This window comes from Phyllobates terribilis, unplaced genomic scaffold, assembly GCF_046119375.1.
Source record: "Phyllobates terribilis strain yellow unplaced genomic scaffold, ASM4611937v1 Scaffold_1__5_contigs__length_1240528914, whole genome shotgun sequence".
Taxonomy (NCBI): domain Eukaryota; kingdom Metazoa; phylum Chordata; class Amphibia; order Anura; family Dendrobatidae; genus Phyllobates; species Phyllobates terribilis.
The window spans coordinates 745837658-745854615 of record NW_027362761.1 but is presented as its reverse complement, the minus strand read 5'-3'; the positions used below and the strand labels follow the sequence as shown (position 1 = coordinate 745854615).

The 16958-nt window shown below is 49.2% G+C and overlaps 1 protein-coding gene across 2 annotated transcripts in view; it reads right to left on the bottom strand.

The window, feature by feature from the left end:
* LOC141170686 (beta-1,4-galactosyltransferase 1-like) overlaps positions 1-16958 on the bottom strand; it is a 668956-nt gene that overhangs the window by 93120 nt on the left and 558878 nt on the right. For both annotated transcript variants that reach the window (XM_073655176.1, XM_073655177.1), the window contains one exon: positions 12119-12241. In XM_073655176.1, the coding sequence (XP_073511277.1) occupies positions 12119-12241 (123 nt within the window). The remainder of the gene's footprint in view (positions 1-12118; positions 12242-16958) is intronic.

The window sequence follows — 16958 nt, the reverse complement described above, 5'->3', positions numbered from 1 at the left end:
GGCCTTTCTTACCAACCCTTCTGTCCGGCTGCCTCGGGCCTCCTCTTGGTAAACTTGGCGCCAGTTTCCCTGACCCTATGTGGTGCCTTCCTAGCGGGTGTAGCGAGGGGCTACGCCACATAAAATGTCACAGCCTCCGGTTTCTAGCTGAGGGTCGTTTCCTGCCTCCACTAGTTTCGGGGACCGGTCTCCCCCTTTGGCCTGACCCCTCCACGCAGGTGGATTCAGGCGTGCGGTGGCGACTCACCCGTCCGCACCCCTGGGATCCCTTCATTCCTCGTTCCTGGAGCCTTCTCCGCTCCTCTTCCTTCCATCTCCCTCTTCCAGGCCTTGGCCTCTGTTACTAGGCCCGCCTCCGGAGCAGAGCTCATGCAGAGCCCCTGCTCCCTGCCACTTCTGCTCAGACTTCTCTGCACTGAACTAAGATGGTGCCCACCTTTTATACTCCCTTCTCAATGCACCCAGGAACTGCTTCCTCCCTGCTTCTGCACTACAGGGTTCCCCTTCCTCAGTGTTCCCTCCCCCCACTCCAGCCAGGGACAGGGACTGTCGTGCCCATCTCAGAGGCATATTGGTCGCCCTGCCCCACGGCAATGTGGTGTAATGCATGCAGGTGTCGGGTCCTGATCCACACTCCATCCTTACCTGAGAGTGAGATATCACACCTCTGGGTGAGGTGCAATACCTCTGTAGCAACCGAGCCCTCAGGGTGCTACAGTTCCATTCATCTTCAGCCTAGGTGACGTATTGTGATACAGGGCCGTGATTTTGGCTATAAAAGGGTCCCCTAGACCCCTACCCCAAGCTTTTTAAGAGAATCATATATGGCGTGCCAGGAGACTCTATGGAATGCTTTCTCAGCATCCAACGAGAGTATCTAATTACAAATTTTTAACTGCATCTAGCCCAGGAAATACTTTGTGCCTAGTAGCAGTGTCTGCTAATCAGCGGATTATCCCGGCTGTTAAGCAAGCTACACCACCTGTAGTTTGGACACTTAATTTTTTCAAAGGAAATGCTTCGGGACCACGGGATACTCAGTGAAGAGCATCAGGAGGCACCCCAAGGCATAGGGGCTGGGACTGGCAGTAGGATGCCTTGCGGTGGACAGCCGAGCTCGATCCTTATAAAAGCTTTTTAACTGCAGCAGCTTTAGTGGACGCTACTGGAGCTGGAATTACGCGGCTGCTGGCATGAGACTTGCCCTCCAATAGATCCTTGTAAATGGATTTAAAGTGTATTCATTCAAATTAGAGAGACAATTTAAATTAAAAAGCTTAGAGCTGCCTCCACCACAGGGGGGCTCGCTCGACCCACCAGCGGACAGGCACCAGTATTGGGAGAGGGGGGCTGGCCGTCAGGGTTCACCGCGGCTCTGGCACAAACCCGGCGACACGGAGGTGGCACGGGCAGGAGCGGACTGAACGTGTCGGCTTCTCACTTTTTGGATTTTAGAAGGGCATGACATGCCTATATCTCTGTCTCCCCCTCCTTTTACTCCTCCACCTCTTTTCTTTTCGCATGACTATATGTACTTGTCACTTTTCCATGTGTTAGTTGTGTCTTCTGAGCAGTTTGTCAGCTTTTGGACACCTTTGAAGGTGTTTTCTATGTGTTTCTATGTGTTTTTGTTTGCCTGCCATTGGTTTTAACGGTGTTCGAAGGTGTTCGACGAACAGTTCGACGAACAGTTCGGCGAACACACGGGTGTTCGACGAACCGAACCGAACTCGAACACTACGGGGGTGGCTCAACACTACTCACGGGTAAACAGAAAGTACTTCGGTTCGCAGCCGGGTTACCATGAGTCCATAAACAACAGTTGCCGGGGACAACGGCTGCGCCGGGCCACTCAGAGCCTGATGGGTGCAGAGCCTTCCCAGGCGTGGGTTCAGCAATACACGGTTCTGCCAAGTTTTCCTGCTATATTCCTAGCAGGTCCCAGTACTGAACAACACTAATCCTTAGTGCAGGGTTTTTAAAGGACCTGTGGCAAGAGCCACTCGAAAACCCGGGTTGGAGGGAGGAGGCCGCCCCACTGCCTCCTGTGACCTACTCCAAGAAATGAAGGCCCTGCCGGGTGTTTACTAATCTGCCTAAGGCTGACCACGATGCATTTTTTAAGCGTTTCCGCAGCCGAAAAAACGCTGCAGAAACGCTTAAAAAACGCATGGTAGAAGGCTGCCATGTTCCCCAATGATAATCCGCATGTGCTATGCACATTCTGCGGAAATTTCCGCTGCGGGTTATCATTGCGAAAAAAAACGCAGCACTACCAATTATTTTGCGGAAGTGCTGCGTTTTCGCCGCCATTGACTTTCATTGGAATGCTTGGATTCCGCATCACTGGATCTGTACATGCGGAATCCATGCGTTTCAATGTGCGGATGGTACCCGGGTGTGGAGGACAGGAGACTCTTCTCTGGACCCGGGTACCATAGAACCTGTAAAAAAAAGAATAAAATAAAAAATAAATATTATATTTAGCTTATGATGGCCCCCGGTCTCCTTGTCTTCGCTTGCCGGCAGATCGTGGTGGACTGAAGGACCTGCGCTGACGTCATAGTCATGTGACGGCAGGTCCTTCAGTGTACCGCGAGCTGCCGGCAAGCCAGGATGGAGCGAATAAAGACTGCAGGGGCCATCAGAAGGTAAGTATAGATTTATTTTTTTATTTTTTACCATTCTTTAAGGTCACAGTATATAAATCCATGGCGTTTGTATGGATTTATATAGTGTGACCAAGTTGTCAAGCACTTTCCAAGTGATGCTAAAATCGCTTGGAAAGCGTTTGTCAACCCGCATGCGGAAATGCATGTGAAGAACGCTTCACATCCGCTTGTCCCTGGCAGGAAAAACGCATGTACAATCCGCATGCGTTTTTTCTGCCAGGGAGATGCAGAAACGCTCAGGAAAAAATCCTGAGCATTTCTGCATCATGGGCACATAGCCTTAGTCAGATAGCCTGACTACACTGTGTTCCAAATTATTATGCAAATAATATTTTCTCAGATCTTCCCAAATTACCTATATGAATTGCAGTCATTGTAATTTTCCAGTCAAATAACTATTAGAGTACAATTGAAAGGTTTTTGTACAAACTGCCTATGATAACAGTATATTTTTAAAAAAATAAAAAACTCAAACTGCACTCAAAATGCATGTTCTAAATTATTATGCACAGCAGAGTTTTCAACCTTTTCATTTTAATAAAGAACAAAAAAATGGTCATTTTTGAAATTATAAGCATTAGCAGGTTATTACAAACTGAAATCAAACAGTTTTCAACTCAAAACTTTATTCTAGGTGATGTTACATTTGCACATAGGACCCCTTGTTCGAAAGGAGCTTCTGAACTCTCTCGTCCATTGAATTTGTCAGGTTTTGGATGGTTTCTGCTTTAATTGTTTTGCATGAGGACAGAATACCCTCCCAGAGCTGTTGCTTAGATGTGAACTGCCTCCCGCCATCATAGACACTCCTTTTGATGATGCTCCAGAGGTTCTCAATGGGGTTGAGGTCAGGGGAGCATGGGTGCCACACCATAAGTTTGTCCCCTTTTATGCCCATAGCAGCCAGAGATGCAGATGTGTTATGTGCAGCATGAGACGGGGCATTATCATGCATGAAATGTGTAATGCACACGCCAGGACTGACTGGCGTGTGCGTGTTTAGTAGTTCCACTGGGCCATGAACAGGAGAGTGCCTGGAGGGGCGTAACTAAGTATCTGCCCGATCCGACCAAGGTCGCACGACGGCATATGACGCCAGTGCACCAGGGAGGAACCGAGCAGAGGGACCAGGGTCTACTCCAGGTCAGACTCTGGACACGGCTGTTGGCCCACACCGGGGAATACAGGAACTGGAAGGTAAGGCTGGAACACAGACTGGGGGTATAGGCAGACATGGCTGGTATGCAGATGGGTGGACGCTGGTAAGCACGACTGGTATGCAGGCAGAGAGGTGCTGGCAGGTACGGCCGGAATGCAGGCAGGTGGATGCTGGTAAGCACGACTGGTATGCAGGCAGGGAGGTACTGGCAGGCACGACAGGCAGGAGCACAGAGTGGATAGGACCCAGTACAGACTGGGACTTCCAGAACAGAACCGCAGATGCGGTGGACAAACACAGCAGGATGAGACCGCCAGGAGCGGCGGGCAAGAGCAGAGCAAGACTGCCGGAGCAGCAAGCAAAGGGTCAGAGCAGAGCGAGACTGCCGGAGCAGCGAGCAAAGGGTCAGAGCAGAGTGAGGCTGCCGGAGCAGCGAGCAAAGGGTCAGAGCAGAGCGAGGCTGCCGGAGCAGCGAGCAAAGGGTCAGAGCAGAGCGAGGCTGCTGGAGCAGCGAGCAAAGGGTCAGAGCAGAGCAAGGCTGCCAGAGCAGCGAGCAAAGGGTCAGAGCAGAGCGAGACTGCCGGAGCAGTGAGCAAAGGGTCAGAGCAGAGCGAGACTGCCAGAGCAGTGAGCAAAGGGTCAGAGCAGAGCGAGACTGCCGGAGCTGTGAGCAAAGGGTCAGAGCAGGCTAGAACCGCCGGAGCGGTGAGAAAGGCAGAGCAGGCTAAAACTGCTGGAGTGGTGAGCAAGGCAGAGCAGGCTAGAACCGCCGGAGCGGTGAGCAAGGCAGAGCAGGCTTGAACCGCCGGAGCGGTGAGCAAGGCAGAGCAGGCTAGAACCGCAGGAGCAGTGGGCAAGGCGGAGCAGAGCGGAAACCGCAGGAGCGGTGGGCAAGGCGGAGCAGAGCGGAAACCGCTGGAGCGGTGAGCAAGGCGGAGCAGAGCGGACAGGGCTCTGTTCACACGGAACAGACAGGAAGGGAAAAGGCAGAACCAGATACACACTAGATACTTGCAATGAAGTAGTGAGTGGACACTATACTCACAAACGAAAGTACAGCGACTACGAGTAGGAGTTAGGAGCAGGTACAGACACTGCAGAAAAAGGGAAGGGATGGACATATAAACAAAACAGGTAAAAGGTAGGAGAGTGTTCAGACAGGAACTGAGTGTTCGGACAGAAACCGACACTGCAGCGAGAGACAGGAGCGAGTCTGGGTATTGCGGCCCCCAGAGAGGCGGGACGAACAGGCAAGGAGCGTGTTCAGACTGGCCTAGAAATACAGCCTCAGGAAGGTGGACAGACAGGCAAACAAACACAGAAACAGATCTAGGTATGCAGCCCCTAGAAGGCAGGATGAACAGGCTAAGAGCGTGTTCAGACAGGACACAGTTCAGACACGGGAACTGATACCGTAAGGCAGGGAACAGGGAAGGACCAGGCACGTCAGCGACCAAAGGCCAACTGACAGAACAAGATGCTCAGGCCAGAATTCCAGGAAAGAGCTGGGTTAAATACCAGGTGACAGACAGCAACAGGCTGAGGACGCGCAAGGGGTGTGCCCGCAGCAGCTACAAGAAGCAGGAAGTGATCGGGCGCCGCCCTTAAGCAGAAGAAACAGAGGCAAGCAGACAGCATGGAGGAAAGCCAGAGTGATAGTCTGGACTGGAAATCAAGTGCGCGCTCTTACACAGTGGGAGATGGACCACTATGCAAGGACGCCGCCAGGTATGTTACAGTACCCCCCCCCTTACGCCCCCTCTTCTTCAGGCCTGCCAGAATCTTCCGCACAGAATTCGAGGGCCAATCCTTCACTTCAAGGAGATCACTCCCACTGTCCACAGGAAAAACTGGTCTCATCTGGGTAGCTAGGATGCTACCTCCTATCCAGCCATCCTCAGCAACAGACGAAACGGGTGGAGTACCAGGAACAGCACACAAGGAAGTCTCTCTCCACATATTTTCAGGTGGCACCCCAGAGGGTACAGGAGACAACTGGAAGTCCTCCGCCGGGTTGGAGGGGGGCAGAGACTCGGGGGTAACCTTTGCTTCGGGGTACATCTTGTCAAGCTCACAGGAAGAAATGGGCGGGGTATCAGGTACAAGATGAAGAAAAGTCTCTGTCCCTTTGTTATCTGGTGGTACCCCGGAGGATTCAGGAAACAACTGGAGGTCGTCCGCCGGGTTGGAAGAGTGCAGAGACTCGAAGGTAACCTCTGCTTCGGAGTACACTAGGTCGGACTCACTGGATGAAGCAGCCGAGGTATCAGGTACAGAGTGTAGGAAAGTCTCTGTCCATTCACTACCAGGTAGCACCCCGAAGGGTTCTGGAGACGACTGGAGGTCCTCCGCCTGGTCAGAGGGGTGTAGAGACTCGGGGGTAACCTCTGCTTCGGAGTACACTAGGTCGGACTCACTGGATAAAGCAGCCGAGGTATCAGGTACAGAGTGTAGAAAAGTCTCTGTCCATTCGCTACCAGGTAGCACCCCGAAGGGTTCTGGAGACAACTGGAGGTCCTCCACCTGGTCTGAGGGGTGTAGAGACTCGGGGGTAACTACCGCTTTGAGGTACCCATTGTCAAGCTCACAGGACGGAGCGGACGAAGTATCGGGTACCGGGTGTAGGGAAGTCTCTCTCCATTTGTCATCAAGTGGTATCCCGGAGGATTCAGGAGGCAACAGGGGGTCCTCTGCCAGGTAGTAGAGGTGCACAGACTCGGAGGTAATCACTGCTTCGGAGCACCCTTGCACAGGCTCACTGGTTAAAGTGGGTGAGGTATCAGATACCGGGTGCAGGAAGTCCTCCTGTGTGGATTCTAGGTGGGCAGTAGTCTCTTCGGCCAGTGCACCAGGGAGGAACCGAGCAGAGGGACCAGGGTCTACTCCAGGTCAGACTCCGGACACGGCTGTTGGCCCACACCGGGGAATACAGGAACTGGAAGGTAAGGCTGAAACACAGACTGGGGGTATAGGCAGACACGGCTGGTATGCAGACGGGTGGACGCTGGTAAACACGACTGGTATGCAGGCAGAAAGGTGCTGGCAGGTACGGCCAGAATGCAGGCGGGTGGATGCTGGTAAGCACGACTGGTATGCAGGCAGGGAGGTACTGGCAGGCACGACAGGCTGGAGCACAGAGTGGATAGGACCCAGTACAGACTGGGACTTCCAGAACAGAACCGCAGATGCGGTGGACAAACACAGCAGGGTGAGACCGCCTGGAGCGGCGGGCAAGAGCAGAGCAAGACTGCCGGAGCAGCGAGCAAAGGGTCAGAGCAGAACGAGACTGCCGGAGCAGCGAGCAAAGGGTCAGAACAGAGCGAGACTGCCGGAGCAGCGAGCAAAGGGTCAGAGCAGAGCGAGACTGACGGAGCAGTGAGCAAAGGGTCAGAGTAGAGCGAGACTGCCAGAGCAGTGAGCAAAGGGTCAGAGCAGAGCGAGACTGCTGGAGCAGTGAGCAAAGGGTCAGAGCAGGCTAGAACCGCCGGAGCGGTGAGCAAGGCAGAGCAGGCTAGAACCGCCGGAGCGGTGAGCAAGGCAGAGCAGGCTAGAACAGCAGGAGCAGTGAGCAAGGCGGAGCAGGCTAGAACCGCAGGAGCGGTGGGCAAGGCGGAGCAGAGCGGAAACCGCAGGAGCGGTGGGCAAGGCGGAGCAGAGCGGAAACCGCAGGAGCGGTGAGCAAGGCGGAGCAGAGCGGAAACCGCAGGAGCGGTGAGCAAGGCGGAGCAGAGCGGAAACCGCAGGAGCGGTGAGCAAGGCGGAGAAGAGCTTAAACCGCAGGAGCGGTGAGCAAGGCGGAGCAGAGGGGAAACCGCCGGAGCGGTGAGCAAGGCGGAGCAAAGCGGAAACCGCAGGAGCGGTGAGCAAGGCGGAGCAGAGCGGAAACCGCAGGAACGGTGAGCAAGGCGGAGCAGAGCGGAAACCGCAGGAGCGGTGAGCAAGGCGGAGCAGAGCGGACAGGGCTCTGTTCACATGGAACAGACAGGAAGGGAAAAGGCAGAACCAGATACACACTAGATACTTGCAATGAAGTAGCGAGTGGACACTAAACTCACAAACGAAAGTACAGCGACTACGAGTAGGAGTTAGGAGCAGGTACAGACACTGCAGAAAAAGGGAAGGGACGGACATATAAACAAAACAGGTAAAAGTAGGAGAGTGTTCAGACAGGAACTGAGTGTTCGGACAGAAACCGACACTGCAGCAAGAGACAGGAGCGAGTCTGGGTATGCGGCCCCCAGAGAGGCGGGACGAACAGGCAAGGAGCGTGTTCAGACTGGCCTAGAAATACAGCCTCAGGAAGGCGGACAGACAGGCAAACAAACACAGAAACAGATCTAGGTATGCAGCCCCTAGAAGGCAGGCTAAGAGCGTGTTCAGACAGGACACAGTTCAGACATGGGAACTGATACCGTAAGGCAGGGAACAGGGAAGGACCTGGCACGTCAGCGACCAAAGGCCAACTGACAGAACAAGATTCTCAGGCCAGGATTCCAGGAAAGAGCTGGGTTAAATACCAGGTGACAGACAGCAATAGGCTGAGGACGCACAAGGGGTGTGCCCCCAGCAGCTACAAGAAGCAGGAAGTGATCGGGCGCCGCCCTTATGCAGAAGAAACAAAGGCAAGCAGACAGCATGGAGGAAAGCCAGAGTGATAGTCTGGACTGGAAATCAAGTGCGCGCTCTTGCACAGTGGGAGATGGACTACTATGCAAGGACGCCGCCAGGTATGTTACAAAATGATCTCGATGGTCCAGATGGATGGAGTGGAGGATGGCTGGTTGATGGACACTCCATGCAAACACGGCTACGGCGCTAACAAGGAGGAGGTGGAGTAATGTTTTGGGCTGGAATCATGGGGAGAGAGATTGTCGGCCCTTTTAGGATCCCTGAAGGGGTAAAGATGAACTCCATAATGTATGTTGAGTTTCTCAAACAGCACTTCCTTCCATGGTTCAAGAAGAAGAACCGTGCATTCCGCAGCAAGATCATTTTCATGCATGATAATGCCCCGTCTCATGCTGCACATAACACATCTGCATCTCTGGCTGCTATGGGCATAAAAGGGGACAAACTTATGGTGTGGCACCCATGCTCCCCTGACCTCAACCCCATTGAGAACCTCTGGAGCATCATCAAAAGGAGTGTCTATGATGGTGGGAGGCAGTTCACATCTAAGCAACAGCTCTGGGAGGGTATTCTGTCCTCATGCAAAACAATTAAAGCAGAAACCATCCAAAACCTGACAAATTCAATGGACGAGAGAGTTCAGAAGCTCCTTTCGAACAAGGGGTCCTATGTGCAAATGTAACATCACCTAGAATAAAGTTTTGAGTTGAAAACTGTTTGATTTCAGTTTGTAATAACCTGCTAATGCTTATAATTTCAAAAATGACCATTTTTTAGTTCTTTATTAAAATGAAAAGGTTGAAAACTCTGCTGTGCATAATAATTTGGAACATGCATTTTGAGTGCAGTTTGAGTTCTTTATTTTTTTAAAAATATACTGTTATCATAGGCAGTTAGTACAAAAACCTTTCAATTTTACTCTAATAGTTATTTGACTGGAAAATTACAATGACTGCAATTCATATAGGTAATTTGGGAAAATCTGAGAAAATATTGTTTGCATAATAATTTGGAACACAGTGTAGGTCAATGCTCACCTTCATTCCTGCATTGCAGCCGCAGGTGTGTCTGTGACTGCAATGCACTCCAATGGATTTAATAGGTCTCTGTACACATTCTGGGGGATATATAACGTCCCTCATATACGATCCCGGTCACTGCCTCACAATAGGTAGATATACAGATAGATATACAGATAGATGGATAGATAATGGAAAGATGGCATTGGATCCCTCGTAATTTTATTAACCAGCAGAGAGAAAGCAGACAGCTGGGGCTGATGTTTATAGCCTGGGAAGAGGGCATTTATCTCTGACAGCGGCATTTAACTCTCGTTTCCGGGAAGTGCATTGTTAGCCCTGCCCAACGGTGACCCCGTCAAATGATCGCAGATCACCGATGGGTGGGCATGACAACCTGGCGTCTAGATGAGACCCCTGTGGTTGTCATAGCCAATCTGCTATGAGCGCCACCCAGTGGTCGGCGTTCATAGCAGATGATCACATTTGTTACACATAGCAGAGCTGACAATCACAGCTTCAAGTCTGCTATGGAGACTATTGAAGCAAGTAAAAAAGTAGAAAAAAAATGTTTTTAAGAATATATAAAAAAGTAAAAATATCTAAAAATTTAAATCACCCTCCTTTCTCCCCAAAATAAAACAATAACCCAAAAATTCAAATATACACATATTTGGTATCACCGCATTCAGAATCGCCTGATCTATCAATATAAAAAAAATTATCAGATCGGTAAATGACGTAATGAAAAAAAAAAATCTAAACGCCAGAATTACTTTTTTTGGTTTCCGCAACATTGCAATAAGGGGCGATCAAAAGATCGTATCTATACCGAAATGGTATCAATAAAAACGACAGCTCAGTGAGCAAAAAATAAGCCCTCAGCCGGCCCCAAATCCCAAAAATAGAGACGCTATGAGTCTCGGAAAATGGTGCCTTTTTTAACACATTTTGGATTTTTTTTTCACCACTCAAATAAAAAAGAATCTATACATGTTTCGTGCATACAAACTCATAAAGACCTGGAGAATCATAATGGCAGGTCAGTTTTAGCATTCAGTGAACATGCTGTATTGCACTTTTTTTTTGCAATTTCACCGCACTTGGAATTCTCTGTCTTTCATTCTCTCTCTCATTCTCTCTCTCTCTCTCTCCTTCTCTCTCTTTCTCTCATTCTCTCTCTCTCTGTTTCTCTCTCTCTCTCATTCTCTCTCTCATTCTCTCTCATTCTCTCTCTCTCATTCTCTCTCTTTCACTCTCTCTCATTCTCTCTCTCTCATTCTCTCTCTCATTCTCTCTCTCATTCTCTCTCTCATTCTCTCTCATTCTCTCTCTCATTCTCTCTCTACACTGTATACCCGCCACACACACTATATACGCGCCACACACACACACCCACACACACACCCACCACACACACACACTGTATACGCACCACATAGACACTGTATACACCATACGCAGCCTCTTGCGCGGTACCACCAACAGAACACCGTTGCGAACACGCCGCCGCCGGGATGAGCCGAATGATTCACTGACTGCCGCCATCTTTGTACAGGAGGAGCGCATGCCCAGTTTTAATGTGACCACCGCTATCTGCTTGCACAAAGATGGCAGCGGTCTGATTTACTGCTCGGGGAGACAGCTCAAACGAGAGAACACATGAGGGAAGATGACAGCACAGGGGTGGAGAGAGAGAGCAGACAAAGGGGAGAGTACATGGGGTACACAGGTCAAAGAAGAGATCACATGAGAGGAGAAAACAGCAGATGGGGGAGAGAGAAAGCGCATAGGGGGGAGAGAGCTCAAATGGGACAGCACATGAGGGGAGAACACAGCACAGGAAGAAGAGAGACAGCAGACAAGGGGGGATAGCACATGGGGGAAAGAGAGTGGATAGGTGGGTGGGCACATGCGGGGGAGAGATTCTCAACGCTGCAAAACCTGCCCCCATCGTGACAATATTGCATCGGGAGGGAGGTAATATCGGGCCTCCATCTAGTATGTATGTACAGTATGTATGTATGTATGTATATATATATATCTCTTAGTACACACTACAGAAGAAGCGAAGGACCTTGCTAATCATAGAAGCTTACATTCTACAGGAGATACAGAGAACCCATTTGATCATAAAAGCTTAACGTCTACAGGAGAGAGAGAGAACCATAAGAGCTTACACTCTACAGAACAAAGGAGGAGAGAACCCCTCTGCTGACCATAAGCTTACACTCTATAGTAGAGAGAGACTTACCCAGTAACTTTGGAAAAAGAACACAACTCTGCCATACAAACTATGCTTCACTGGGAACCGCTGATCTGTGATTACCCAGGTACTGACCACCACTGTACAAGGGTTGGTAATCTGCTAGATGTCATAGCTGAAAGGCATTATGGGGAAGGCCACTCAACGCAAAAAAAAAAAATAGCCAACTCTGCTTCAGTAATGTAGGAAATGTTGCAGGGCAAGGTTTTTTTTTTTTTTCAACCGCTCATCAATTCTCAAAGTGTATTAGTGTGAAATCACATGTTTAAAGAAATTTGACTGTAACTCAGTAACTCAATCATCTGTGGATCGATCCACTCATCTCTATTGACATGTTTAGTAATTTACTTTATTACAAGTCAGAAGAACATACCTATTATACATTTCATCATCTTCTCCTCCCCATCCCCAGAAACGATTTGAAAATCCATTTACTTTTAGGAATTGTTCTTTTGTGAAAGCCACTACACCACCAAATATAGTGTTATAAGGTAATCTGAAAAAAAAAATATATATAGTCAAATACAGTAATTCTGTTACCATTGTTGATTTATAAAAACAAAGTTACTGTTGCATTTTTACTGCATTATTTCTATTTTTCGGTCTGTTTTTGAGGGCATAGAGTTTTGCCATCTCTTGCCATTGGTCCCAGCATTTGAACCACGAGTAATCATGCATATGCCACTTATCTTGTGGATGTGCAATAAATGTATTAAATAGAAAAAACTATTTAATCTCTTCCTGCTACCGAAGGTAACTGTACATCCTGATGAGGTGTTACAGTATTCAAGACAAGCATATGGAGACAAAGGCATATTGCTATATGACTAGAGATGAGTGAACATGTTAAAAAAACCTTAAAATTTTGCACAAACGTTGCACATTCGGATTCGCGATCGGACACCCGAGCGTTTTTACTTAATATCTGCAAAATTCAGTAAAAGTCCGGCAAATAATTGCATTTTCACTACAGTATTTTCAGCACTTTGGAAAGGATAATGGTGCTGTATGATGAGTGGGGGAAACTTGTTTGAGGGGTGGGGAGAGGTCAGAGGAGTGGTGTGCTAGTAATCAAATTTTTTACATTTTTCTTTACTTAATGTGTGCAGATTATGTCAAGCCAATCAGGGCGCAGGAACCATCCACAATGTCCAGACACAAGGGCTTGTGCCATTGGCTGCTGAAATCACATGTCCCTCTCTATGTAAAGAGCGGACATATTTTAGCACCATTTTGTTAGTATAACAGCTCAGAGAGAATGCTACTGGTCTGCTCCTGGATAATGAAAGATTTTAGATAGAGCAACCGTCTAGCTAACTAAGTCAGATAGTTTAGATAAATAGGGTCCTGGGTGGCTGTGAAATCAACCTTCCAGCAGATTTCAGCACAGAACAGAAGTGAACATGTTTGCTGTTTTTGCTTCAATGAGCATGCCACATCATTCTCAATCCACCGTAGCATCTCCGCCTGCACCTCACTCACCATCAAGCAGTTTGTCGTGTTCACCCTATTCTGCCCTCTCTCAGCACTACAACTGTGGCGCCCCTGCAGGTTCAGTCGCCACAGAGGTACTGAATCTCACCCAGAGGTGTAGTATCCCACTCTCAGGTAAGGATGGAGTACTGCCTGGGACCCACGCACTTGCATCCATTACACTCCACTTCAGTAGGGAAGGGTGAGATTGCTCCTAAGGGAGAGCACAGTCCCTGGTCCCTAGCTGGAGGGTGGAACCATGTAGTGGGTGTGGGTGGAGGAAGCAGCACAGGGGAGCACTTCAGTTGGAGTATAAAAAGGGGAACCATCTTGAAGGAGTGAGGTCAGTCTAAGGAGTCTGGCACGTCCGCCATTCGCAACCCTCAGGTCATTGACTTGCATAGATACAGAGCTCTTTGTCCCTGCCAGTTAACCGGTTGATATGCAATGTGCCGACACAATGGAATTCCACACTACACATGTTGCAGTGGTTGTGGCAGCAGTGATGAGCCCTGACTCAGTACCTCATGTTGTATGGCCTGGACCAACGCAGTACAGACGTGGTGCAAATCACATTTGCAGAGTGGGCACAGAATAATGACCTCTGTACCCTTCTGCACAGTTTTGAAATGGCTACTAAGGTGGTTAGCGCTGACGATGCCATCATCAGCATCACTATTCCGGTCATCTACATGCTGGAGCATACTTTGAATAGCCTGTTGGAGGACGTGGTGGTCCCAAAGGAAGAGGAGGAAGCAGAGGAGGATGGGGAAGGGATAACAATATCTAAGTTCCGGACTGTCGTCACACAGGCGGGTGCCAAGGGAGGGTGGATTACAGCGATCGAGGGGGAATGGTGATACCAGACAAGCTGTTAATGCAGGTGCAGGAACTGAGGAAGAAATGGAAGAGGAAGTGGTGATGGGCGAGCAACAGTCAGGAGATTAACAGAATAAACATCCCCTCTCTGTTGTTCATGGTTGGTGGGAGGGGACGCAGGAAACAAGCATCAGTGTTACCCAGCCACCAACACACCATGGCCTTGGACCTCATGGAAGAGGGTTACACATGAGCTCCTTCTTGCTGCACTATTTGTAACATGATGCCCATATTGTTAGGATTCAAAATAGAGCTGACTAGTGATGGGCGAGCACTAAAATGCTCGGGTGCTCGTTGATCGGGTCGAGCACATTGGAATACTCAGGTGCTCGACCCGAGCAACAAGCCCAATGTAAGTCTATGGGAAACTCGAGCATTTTTCTGGCGGCTCCCCCCAGCGGTCTGCAGAGGGCCTAAAAATTGCCCAAATCAATGGGAACAATGCTCAAATGACATGGGGACAGCATGGGGAAGACCCCTGGAAGCATTTCTGACTCCCAGGTCACTGCTGTCAACAATGATGTCAGAGGTATTACGCCACTTTTACGGACTCACAATAAAACATACAAAAACGAATTTCCTGGGAAATATGTTAAGGAACATCCATTCCAGGGTAATGACTTGTATAAAAGGCAAAATAAATAACCAGAAACAAAAATACTCCTCCACACCTTGGGCTATGTTCATACGTTTTTGATGCGTTTCACCAGGAAATGTCATTTTAACATTTTACAACCTTATCTGACCATGTGGTGTGTGACACATCAGACACATGCATACAGTGCTGAAAAGACATGGGAACAGCATGGGGAAGACCCAGGTCACTGCCTAAAAGTGTGCCCATCATAAGTGATCCTTGGCACATGCGAAGATGCCTCCCGCCATGCACCTGTTGTTGCAGACTTGCAACAATCACCATCCACGTCCTTGTCCCAGTGCAGCATTCAGTTGTCCCTACCCCATTCCTTGGAATGCAAGCGCAAGTATGCAGTCAGCCACCCACCAACCCACAGGCTGCAATACTATACTGCCAAATTTGACAGCTGCTTGCACTTGAAATGTGGCCTTTTAGGCTCATGGAGGCGGAAGCTGTCCACAATCTTATGGCGGCAGCGACCGGGTATCCATATTCAGTCCCGGTGTCGTCTCCGCCTTCCACAAGCACGGGTCCCACAACATTACCCGTGCCTTCCCTAGTGCACTTACTGGGAAGGACTGCCTAGCCACAAACACGTGGACAGGTGAATGTGGCCAGGGACGGTACGGAGCCAGTCCACAGCTTTTTTTGCTGAGAGTTGTATTTCACCACAGCCATATTCTTTAGCTCGATGAAAGGACTGGCATAGAGGGAAACTGTATCTACTCTGGGTGCCATTTCTCCCAGGAAGTCCTCTAAAAGCAGCTTTTACAGAAGCAATGGCAGCCCGTCCAACATCAGCTCGCACTTGTCTGTGGTGCTTCGACACACAAACATCTTTCTTTGCGCATTTAATTTCATGACTACAGAGTTGGGCAATGGCCTGATCTGCAATCCGGTTTGAGAAATAACATGCATAAGCACGTCCGATCCACATTAAAAAAGCAGCCATAGAGTGTCTGGGAACCTTCCCCTGAAGGGTCCGCTGAACCAGCCTGGAATATTTCCAGTAAACTATGGCACGACGCCATGGTATTAGCACTGCCCCCAGTACCAGTAGCGAAGCCATCCCAATTTCCTTCTCAGGAATTTTATTTGGTAGACTGAGTGGCTGCCCAAATGCATTAGTTTCTCACAAAGAAGCTGAAGAAAGAGTGGCAGTAGGTGCAAGTTTCTCCAGCCTGTTAGATATCAGAGGGTGAACGGCAGCACATTGGATCAGTGGTTAGCACTAAAGCCTTGCAGCACTGGGATCCTGGGTTCAAATCCCAGCAAGGACAACATCTGCAAGGACTTTATATGTTCTCCCCATGTTTGCGTGGGTTTCCACCTAAGTAAAAAAGCAGCCATAGAGTGTCCGGGAACCTTCCCACACACTTTTCTTAGCCAGGACTGCTTCTCGGCAGGGTTGGACGGTCCCAGAGAACCCTCTGGCGTGCCCTGGCTTCTACATCAGGAGAGTTCATGATAGAGCTAACTTTTCAGCTGCTATGTGGCTCTTGAGCTGGGGAGAAAGATGAGCCCTCAGAATCAAATCCTCTGGTGGGCCCAATGTTTTTCAATCTGAAACAGCTTCTCAGTGGGAGTTGTATTTCACCACAGCCATATTTTTTATCAAGGTGAAAGGACTAGCATAGAGGGAAACCGTATCTACTCTGGCTGTCATTCCTCCGTCACCAGCTTCCGCCCATTGTCACACATGACCATGCCTGGCTGTATGTTCAGTGGTGAGAGCCACAGATCAAGCTGCTGTGTTACAGCTTTCAACAACTCTGCAGCGCTGGGTGGTTTGTCACCTAAGCATTAAGCATGTTATCTTCAGCAAAGCCTGTTGCCGCTTGGCCAAGGCAGTGCTGCAGTGCTTTCAGCTTGTGACTGATATGGCCATTTTGGAGATGGAGGAGGAGGTGCAGGAGCTGAACAATGTGATTACATTGAGGTTACATTGGCGACTCTGTTTTTTATACTAAAGAAATATCCTACTGTTTTTTTTTTGTTTACGTTATTTTTTAAGGCAAATGCATTCACTGGGAAATGTCATTTTAACATTTTACAACCTTATCTAGCAATGTGGTGTGTGACACAGACACATCCTGTTTCATTGATGATGGAGGGACTCTGAAAGACACAGAGCAGGGCCACAGTAACGACAAATTCCCATTAGAAAGGAAAGAATCTCCCATAGTGTTGGCCTATGCAGTGAATGTAAGGGCTGCCAAAAATT